This window comes from Phymastichus coffea, unplaced genomic scaffold, assembly GCF_024137745.1.
Source record: "Phymastichus coffea isolate CEN01 unplaced genomic scaffold, Cenicafe_Pcof_1.1 PCOF00003, whole genome shotgun sequence".
In the NCBI taxonomy this organism is placed as follows: Eukaryota; Metazoa; Arthropoda; class Insecta; order Hymenoptera; family Eulophidae; genus Phymastichus; species Phymastichus coffea.
The window spans coordinates 10,417,009-10,427,550 of record NW_026706814.1 but is presented as its reverse complement, the minus strand read 5'-3'; the positions used below and the strand labels follow the sequence as shown (position 1 = coordinate 10,427,550).

The following is a 10,542-nucleotide window of genomic DNA, read 5'->3' as shown; positions in this document are numbered from 1 at the left end:
CGCACCAGAACATCAATCATCTCTCCTTACGCCAAACGCCAGCCCCCCCCCCCCAAATTGGTGACCCCGACGTGATCTGGTAGTGTAAAGCAACGTGTTTCTACACACCAGAGTATCAAACTGGGGAGACGAATAAACGCGAGTGAAAAAAAAAAAAAACCGTGTTCAGTGTCCAACCAGCAGCTTATCCTGAAGCAAGGAAGATGACGGGCCAGTCAACTCTCGCAACAACTGCAGCGACCAATGAGACAGCACCATCCATTGCCCGCGTCGCATTTCGGGTACCACCCTTTCTGTCAGCGGACCCCGAGCTGTGGTTCAACGTGCTGGAAAGGAACTTCGATGCCTCCGGAATAACGACGGAAGCAACGAAGTACAGCCATTTATGCAGCAACTTGGACATGAGGTACGCGTCGGAGATCAGGGATCTTATCGCCACACTACCAGCCGGGGAACCGTACACCAAGACGAAGGTCGAATTTCTCAAGCGGCTAAACGTCTCTCAGGAGGAGAAGACGAGGAAGCTCCTGGAAACACAGGTATTAGGCGATCGAAAACCCTCTCAATTTCTTCGGCATTTATGAGATCTCGCGGGCAACGAGGGCGACAACGTCGTCAAAACGTTGTGTCTGAGCCACTTACCAGCCCACGTGCAGGCGATATTGGCGGCCCAGCCCAACAAACCGCTGGACGAGACCGCCGTGCTCGCTGACGCTATCATGGTGACGGTACGCGCGACACAGCCGTTCATCACTCCTCAGGTAACGGCGGTCGCTCCCGCGTCTCTACCAACACCGGCACAGCCGTCATCTTTAGAGACTATGTTCATGCAAGTGTGCTCAATGAATGCGGAGATGCGCCAAGAGATCGCCGAGGTGCGCCGCAGCCTCCTTGCAGAACGCGCGCACCGTTCGAGGTCGCAGAGCAGAGGACGAGCTACACCTCGAGGCCGATCCCAGTCACGCGGAAGGACAGGGAATCCAGACCACTGCTGGTACCGTCAAAGGTTCGGTGCCGACGCAACACGATGCCGACATCCCTGTACGTTCGCGGGAAACGGGACGGACCGGCGCTAATGGCGGCGAGCGGTCCCAGTCCAACGACACGCCGCTTCTTCATCACAGATCGAGAGAGCCAGGTCAGATACCTGATAGATACAGGTGTTGACTTGTGCGTCTATCCGCACTCGGCTATCCGCAGTCCACTCCGGAAGACGCCGTACGAACTAGCTACTGCAAATGGAACGCCCATTTACACGTACGGCACCACCACACTAGCGCTCAACCTCGGATTAAGGCGCTCGCTCGTGTGGAAGTTCGTGATCGCTGATGTCCCGAAGGCCATTATCGGCGCTGATTTTTTGGCACACTACGGGCTACTCGTCGATCTACACGGTGGCCAGCTGATCGATCGGGAGACACAGGCCTCTGCGCGCGGACAACTGCGTGCAGACGAGTGCCCCAGCGTCAAAGTGATTACCGGCACTTCGAGCTATCACCAGTTGTTAGCCAAGTATCCAGAAATCACTCGACCTGACGGCAGAGCGCCGGTGACCAAGCACACCATGCGCCACTACATTGAGACGACGCCAGGACCACCAGTAACATGCAGGCCCCGAAGACTATCCCCCGGACGCCTACAGAGGGCGCGCCAAAAATTCGACATAATGGTGCAGCTTGGTACGGCTCGACGCGGAAACGGCAGTTGGGCAGCACCACTCCATATGGCGCCGAAAGGGGAAGACGACCAACGCCCGTGCGGTGATTACCGCGGCCTCAACGCACGCACGGTGCCGGACTGCTATCCGGTACCACATATCCGGGATTTTGCTCAATCGCTCCGAGGTAAGAAGATCTTTTCCAAGATCGACTTAGTCCGGGCGTACAACCAGATACCAGTCGCCGAGAGGGACATAGCAAAGACCGCAATCACCACGCCATTCGGACTCTTTGAATTCCCATTCATGAGTTTTGGTTTGCGAAACGCGGCCCAGACGTTCCAACGATTCGTCGATGAGATGTTGCGAGAGCTGAGTTTTTGCTACGCATACATCGACGACATACTCGTGGCGTCCGACAACGAGGAGCAGCATCACGCCCACCTGCGGCAGCTGTTCCAGCGGCTTCAGCAGTACGGAATCGTCATTAACCCGGCGAAATGCGTATTCGGCGAGCCAGAAGTCGAGTTCCTCAGCTACGTGGTGACGAGCGGAGGCATCAGACCAACGACCCGGAAAACCGAGGCGATCAGCAGGTATACACAGCCGCAGACGGCAAAGCAGCTGAGACGTTTTCTAGGTACGGTCAACTTTTACCGCGGCCTACTGCCGAACGCAGCGGAGACGCAGGCGCCGATGAACGAACTGCTGAAGGGAAACATCAAGGGAAACCAGCCCATTACATGGACCGACGCGGCAACAAAGGCCTTTGAGAAGACCAAGGCCGATCTCGAGAGAGCCACGCTTCTTGCGCATCCAAAAATTGGTGCTCGGCTAGCCTTAGTGTGCGACGCCTCGGACACGGCGGTTGGTGCAGCCCTGCAGCAGAGAGTGGACGATCAAAACGTTTCTTTCAAAATGAGCTAGAGCACCATTTTGTAGCCACCACATTTGCTGTCGAACATTCAGCGGAATGTTTTCCAAATATCCAGGTAGATCATTTTCCAGAAAGTCGATATATCTATTAGCGTTGACAGTGCCATTAAAAAAATGCGGGCCAACGATCTGTCCATTACAGATTCCGACCCAAACATTAACGTTCCAGCGATGTTGATTAATTACTTCACGATGCCAATGAGGATTAACAGGAGACCAGTAGTGAAAATTATGTCTATTAAGGGTACCATCACTTTTAAAGGTAGCCTCATCACCAAAACAAACATTCCAAAAAAAATCTGGATCCTCATTTAGTTGATTGAGCGCCCATCTACAGAAATCCATTCTGAGTAAATAGTCATTTTCATTCAACTCCTGATGCAGTGTAATATGATATGGGTGGTAACGCTTAACATACGATGAGCTGTAGAATGAGGAATTCCGATTTGACGTTCAAATGTTCTTGTACTTATATGAGGGTTTAAATGAACCATAGCCAATACGGTAATAAGTCTTCCATCATTACTATTTAAATTTCTTTGTCTACGTCTCTATCGATGTAGCTCATTTGTACGACAGCGTCTTTCAATATTTTTTATTTGCACATCGCTCGGATGACGCTGGTTGGGAAAACGTTCGACATACAGCCGAGCAGCAGTAGTATAATAACGACGGCATTCTCCAAGAATCAGTAGTATTTCAACGCATTCATTTGCTGAATAATTTGCCATATTTTTTCAAAATATCGCAAATTCAAAAACTTGCGGAAGTCATATTATTTTAATAATGAGGAACAAAATAGTATCGTAGAAACTAAGACACGCCGAAAGAATCATGCTTCCTAAGAAAGATTGCATGAAGCGCACATAACATAGCAAATTTTCTAATAAGGGATGCCAACTCAATTCTTGACAGTTGATTGAGTAAAAATTATTATTAACGAAAAGCACTGACAGTGAAAATAAACACGTACCGTCGTAAACACATTGAACTACACTCGAGTCAAATTTATAATTTTAAAATGTTAGTTTAGTAATATTAATTAATAGCCATAGATCATTATTTTTTGACAATTATTTCATGTTCAATTTTACGTTATTTTGTTACAATTTAAAAATAATAATTTAGTTATTTAGAGCCTAAAAATTATTATTGTTTCCAATCGTGGTAATCCGGTGTCAGAGATAGGCGTTGCCATAAAAAATATTACTTTGATCTTAAAATAATCTTGAAAACTGCATTCAAGAGCAAAATACTCAAGGTCATTGGTTCACGAGTTCATCTTGATATTTACTCGTTCATAAACTTTAAAAGCTTAAAGTAAACGATTTTTAGCGAATTTTCAGTATTTACCCTTGATTTGATCTTCTAAAGGTAATTTTAAAAAGTTTAAAATGTGAGTTTACATTTAAAACTTTTCGCTTTTTTCAAATTCAATGTCAAAAATAGGGGTCTCCATTAAAAAAACACTTTGACTTTGAAATGACCTTGTAGATAAAGTTCAAGGTCAAAGTTGTTGAGACCCTCAGGGGCCCGACTCTATTATGTACAAATTTTGTAGAGGTCATTTTCCGATATCTTAAATATTAATAAAATCACCCGTAGCCAGTCTATCAAGTAATTGACCTTAAATAGACCTTCTCAAGGTCATGAAACAAATTTTGAAATACCGTTTTGGACGTAAAATTTACCGCTCTTTGTGAATCCGCTGTCAAAAATAGGGGTTGCCATTTAAAAAAATGAATTTAACCTTGAAATGACCTTAAAAATGGCCTTCAAGGTCATAAAAAGGTCACCATAATATGGCCCCCTCAAAGTTAAGAAATCATATATATATATATATATATATATATATATATTGATGTTTATTAATAATATATACACTCCTTTAATCATCTATTTCGCTGTTAATTTCTGAGTCTGCTTCCTTAGCTGTACCACTATTGTGAAAAGAAATTTTCGATATATATTTATTTTTGTATATATAAACTATTAGAAAATATGTATATACCTCAGAAAAAAATATCGAATTTCTTGCAACATTTCTTTCATTTTGTGAAAATTTGCATTTCCATACTTGCTGAAAATTTGAGCCTACTTAATTATACGAGTTGAACTATGGAGAGATCCTCACAGTAATTACGATTTTTTTTTTAAATATAGAACAGAAAACCTTAATCAATTTTTTTAGGCTAGCTTCAAAATCATTTTTTTTAAACACTTGTAAATAAATTTTGCTGTTGAAGAAAGATTGGTAATTTGAAGTGTTTTAAGCTTTGGTTTGATTTATTTAATCCATTCAATATGGAGAATCGAAGTGTCCTTCACCCGAAAGAACACATTTTTATTCATATCTTGTAGTCATAGTTTCCATCGAATTAATTAGATTTCAATTTCTATGACATACTATTAATGATAGTTATCGAGTAGTAAAAGATATTGGAGGGAAAACTAAAACTTTTTTTTTAATAAGGCTTTATTAACTATTAGAGTTATTTAGCTACAAAAAAATATACATACTTTGTTGATATTTACATCAAGTTCGGTTAAGTTATATCAGTTACTCGGTTCAAAACAAAATGTTACGTTCATTGTTACAGATTAATTTTACATAAGCTAAGGAAGTTACATATTATTTTCATAATTTTTACATTTGGTTTGCTAAGGTAGTTTTTTACATCATAGGGTGGAAATTCTTTGGCTTTCCTGAGCGCGTTTAACATTATATTTCTATTAACATCATGTAGAGTACACTACCATAGAACATGATTTAAGTCTTGCGCTACGTGTCCACATTCGCAAATTGGTTGGTTTTAACCTTAATTTTGGCAAGGGATTCATTTAAATTTATGTGTCCACTGCGGCTTCGGCATATCGTGACTATGATGTCACGAGAAAGCTTTGTATTCTTAAACCAAGACGTTAGAGATGAGCTGTGGTGCCATTTACAATATGTTTTACCTTTATTCAGGGCCTGATTACGTAATAATTTAACAGTATCGTTGATAGCCAAGCTTTTTTTAAAAGTTAAAACTAGCTTAAAACTAAAACTTATAATTTAAAAATAAGAATTTTTTATTATTTGTTTTTTTTAATAAGGAGAGAAATTAAATATTACAGTTTTACTAAACTAATTAGTTTCAATACAACTGACTTCAATTGGATATAATTTTTTCCAAGTCATAATTATTGAAATTATGACTTTTTTTTTGGAACTGTTTAGTTTTCTAGATATATAAGAATATTTTACTATTATTCGTTTTCAGAAACTAATCAATATTTTAATGCACCCAAAACTTGCCAAAATGAAACACACATGCGAAGATGAATGCAAAGAGTAATTTTGATGCATCTGTATACGTGCTTTTAATTTTTAACTCATTTTTTTTGCGAAAAAAACTGATACATCATTTTTAAACTAAATATCTCGGCCGAAAATGGATCTAGGACGATTGAAAGAAAATTTCTTCTAGTTTTTATTTTTAAATTGACTTTTCAATTTCCTTCATTCGGGGAAAAAAACCAATTGAATAGTAAAGTTTTTCGAAAAAAGTTCATTTTTCTCACATTTTTGAACGGCTTATATAGCACTGATATGTATGATTCGGAAATAATGTTTTCTCAAAGTATATAAAAAAAGTTGCAAAATGAAAAAGAAATCATCTCGATATGTCTTTTCAATCGCGATATTTTTTATTTTGAAACTTTTGTTTTATAAACCATATATAATGCGCCGTGGAGAGTACATCGCACCCTCTTGAAGACCGCAAGCTTTGAACGCTTACCATGCAAAAACCTAATGCTTAAGCGAAGTAGAGTTTATTTAGGTTTATTGGATAGATATAAACGAAGCTTTGGGCGTACTCAGATTTAAAAAGCTTTACTTGCTGCTTCGTGACATCGTCCAAAAACCGAAAAATCGTATTTTTCAAAATTTTGAAAATTTTATTTTTCGAAAATTAAGCGTCGGTATAAAATACTTGTAGAGACAGTTTTTGTTTAAAATTTGCTTTATATATGAAACCAATTTTTTTTGCGAAAAATTGAATTTTACTATTAATCGTTGAAAAAATTTTAATAACAATTAACTAATCAGGCAGGCGACAATGCACTCAGAATATTTGGATTCAGCGGGTCAAAATACATAAAGAAAACTTAAGGTACGTTCATCCGAATTGAAAAGGCCACTATACCTGACTTCTAGACTATTATGAACAGTATGGATATTGTACTCAATTTGCTCACTAAGTTTATAAATAAGATAAAATAAGTTATGGATTAAATACAGTAATTTGAAACACTAATGGTTTAGCGCAAAGAAGTATTGAAATAAAACCATTCCTTATAAAAAATAATATAGATATAATGCTAATAGCTGATACATACTTTATGTACGAAAACTACTTAAAAATTCCACAATATACAATTTATAATATAAATCACCCTGACGGTAAAGCGCTTAGAGAAACTGCATTAATAACACAGGCCAACAATTTTAAGAACCTTAAATCAGACATAGTACACTTCATAGATTTTCATGCGCTGATTCCGAATCTGGACTCAGAAATGCGCTATCACTCTGGGTTTTCTAGATATCTTAACCTAAAAACGTCAAAAACACACTTTTTTGCTATATTTGCCAACCTGTAACATGACGAAGGATTTTTTCTGCACAATTCTAACTACAGTTCCTAAAAGAGCAACTCTTGAACTACAAAAAGCACTATTCAAAATCAATTTTTCAATTTTTTCAACGGAGATATGGTCGTTTAAAGAATGTTGGATCTGAACATTTTACTATAGGCTTACAATAACACGAAACTCAATATTCACTTCTCATGCCTATAATAATAGCATTGTAAGTACGAGAGTCCACGTATAGCACAGTGTTCAGTCTGTTGAAACCCCATAACCTCAAACTTGATATTTCCTAAGCCAATAGGAATTCACATGTCATTTCTTGAGTAATCCTCAAACCTGAACATTTTACGGAATCACATCAAGCCGACGCGCAATTGGGCACTGCTCGTCGAGTTTCTAGAGCACGGTAATATTGAGTTTCGTGTTATTGCAAGCCTATAGTAAAATGTTCAGATCCAACATTTTTCAAACGACCATATCTCCGTTGATAAAATTATAAAATTAATTTTAAACAGTGCTTTTTGTGACACAAGAGTTGCTCTTTTAAGAACTGTGGTCAGAATTGCGCAGAAAAAATCCTTCGTCATGTTACAGGTCGTCAAATATAGCAAAAAAGCGTGTTTTTGACGTTTTTAGGTTAAGCTATCTGGAAAACCAAGGGTTATAGGGCAATCCTGAGCCCAGATTCGGAATCAGCGTATACAAATCTATTAAGTAAGCTGTGCCTGGTTTCAGGTTCTTGACTTTTGTAAAATTTTGTTGGCTTGTGTAATCAAAAGTATCAGCAAAAACCATGAAATAGAAGCATACAAATATGATTATCTTCAAGCAACAAATGTTACAATCGAAGATAAAAACGGACTATTCTCTACGATATACTGTTCTCCTAAATACGCTATCACCAAAGAAAACTATAAAAAATTCTTCGACAGCTAGGAAATCGATTTTTAGATGGAGGTAACTATAATTTAAAATATTCATGGTAGGGATAAAAGCTAATAACTCCGAATCCAAAAGGAGTTAATGCACCTATTAGAAACTACCAGATTTAATATATTTCGCGATTATAAAAGGTGTATGTCCCAATAATCTAATCGTTAAATTGTATCTTGATTTAACCTCAGATCATTCTCCTGTTACGTCCCGAGACGTAACTATTTCTTCATTTTGATTTCATCAGCAATCAATTGAAAAACGAAATAATGTATAAACAACGAACAGCATTTTTACAAAATAGAAACTCAGCGAAATTAAATGATGAGTAGTCCGAAAATTTGGGGCGTCCGACATTTTGATTTTTTGATTACTCAACACATTAATATGGGCCGAAGAGTCAATATAAAAACAGAAGACTCGACTATTCGGCAGTTGATTCGCGACGCGCGACAGCCGAATAAAGTATAATTCACCTATTGTTATTTTTGAGAAACCATTTCTGTCTTTGAATAAATAAATAATTACTTGAATCGAGTGTTCGTGCATCATTACCGACCGACCTCATATATACTTTATCAAGATAGAGCTAAACAGCCAACTTAACTCGAAATAATAACCCAGGTAAGTTCCTGTCACTATAATAATTACTAATAAATGAATGATCATACATATTTTAAAACTACACGTCACGGCTACGTAGTCGCGACATAACAATTGGTTCCGGTACTAAATGGGTGTTTGTTTTATATAAAATAACATCCTAAATGAAATCACATTTTAATGAGTAACAAAAACCTCTCTAGCCCTATTGAAGCAAAACGACTGACGCGGCTTCAGGTAAAAAATAAACCAGAGTTGGAAAGTGATATAGTGCAACCGAGCACATCCGTTATAGATCCTTTTAAACGATCAAGGAAATTAGTACACTCTCCTCCTAAAGGAATTAGTAGGGAAAATACGGAAAAAGCATTAAATAATATAGTAACACCTAACGAAAACACGGTACAAGAAGTACAAGTATTTAATACATTGGACGTAAACAACTCTGTAGAAAATCCACTTAAACAGAGTTAAAGGAAATCATTGTCAATATTGTCAGGTGATGGGTCATACAGTTACACAATGCCCATTTATTATAGAATTTGAAGTATGTTGGAAATGTAAGGAAAGCGGACACGCCCCGCACAACTGTTCAAAATCTTTCAAATCAACGAACTTTTGCGCTGTTTGCGACAGCAGCGACCATACGATACGCAATTGTCCAAATGTGACATGCAGGCGTTGCAATGAAATCGGTCACTCAGTAAAATATTGCCCAAACGCGGACGAAACGAAAGAATGTAGATTTGCAATATGTACAATCTGTAAAGAAAAAGATCATGAAGCAAATAATTGTGAATTGGCAAGAATCCTGGTTAGCTATAGTAAGAACAATAGAAGTAACGATAATAAAATCAGTTCAAATACAAATTCTAGTGACAATAAACGCAGAAATGGAAATTTTAATCACGATAACGGACCTTCACGATTCAATAATTTTGGGAAAAGAAATAATGACACTAAGTGTGATTACTGCCACATGAATAATCATGTAATTGACAATTGTTTGAAATTGAGAGCTTTAGAAAGAAACGCAAAAACCACTAGTATTTGTACTTATTGCAAGGAATCAGGTCATAAAGTCGAATCATGTCCAATTATAAAATCACTAGAAAATAACCAAGAAAAATTTTGTACAATTTGTAAACGTACCGATCATACAGAGTCGACTTGTTTTAGACGTAATAATCAGGGAAACGAATAGATTCTTCCGAACATGAGTGCACGGAGGAAACAAATAAAAAGTCACTCGCTGCAGAATTAAGAGACGAAATAACGACAACACGAAAAATGGACATTGATGACCAAAATGAAACTCACGCATTAAATTTAACAAGACAATATAAGTCGCAAACCAAAACAGAAAAAAATAATAAAGTATGCCTCCGAAATGACAAACAAAAGAAACTCTATAATGAATGTAATGGCAATATAGAACTTACAAGTATCATTGAAACTAAAATGCCAATGTATTTCCTAAAGTTAAAAAATTTGTTACAATACATACAGGTACCGAATCCGTTTTCGGGTGTTAATTTTAATTTACTTATAGATAGCGGAGCTCAAATCAATATCATAAAAAGCGATTGTATACCATCAAACGCTATTTTGGACTCAGAAAAAATTTCATTATCCGGTATTACTGATAAAACAATTCAAACATTAGGTTTGATAAAAACAACAATTAATGGGTTGTTAATTGATTTTCATATTGTACCAAGAGAATTTTCAATCCCTTATGATGGCATTCTTGGCATACCTGTTCTGAAAGA

The 10,542-nt window shown here is 37.9% G+C and overlaps 1 protein-coding gene across 1 annotated transcript; it reads left to right on the top strand.

The window, feature by feature from the left end:
* The first annotated feature begins 203 nt into the window (after positions 1-203).
* On the top strand, positions 204-1,076 carry LOC131665768 (uncharacterized). The gene is made up of 2 exons (XM_058937883.1): positions 204-539; positions 603-1,076. The coding sequence occupies exons 1-2, from the start codon at positions 204-206 to the stop codon at positions 1,074-1,076; spliced, it is 810 nt and encodes a 269-aa protein (XP_058793866.1).
* Positions 1,077-10,542: the final 9,466 nt, after the last annotated feature.

Excerpts from the sequence above, each read along its gene's own strand:
- LOC131665768 (XM_058937883.1), top strand. The coding sequence starts at position 204 with ATGACGGGCCAGTCAACTCTCGCAACAACTGCAGCGACCAATGAGACA. Across the intron at positions 540-602 it reads GGAAGCTCCTGGAAACACAG|GGCGACAACGTCGTCAAAAC; the intron begins GTATTAGGCGAT and ends GCGGGCAACGAG.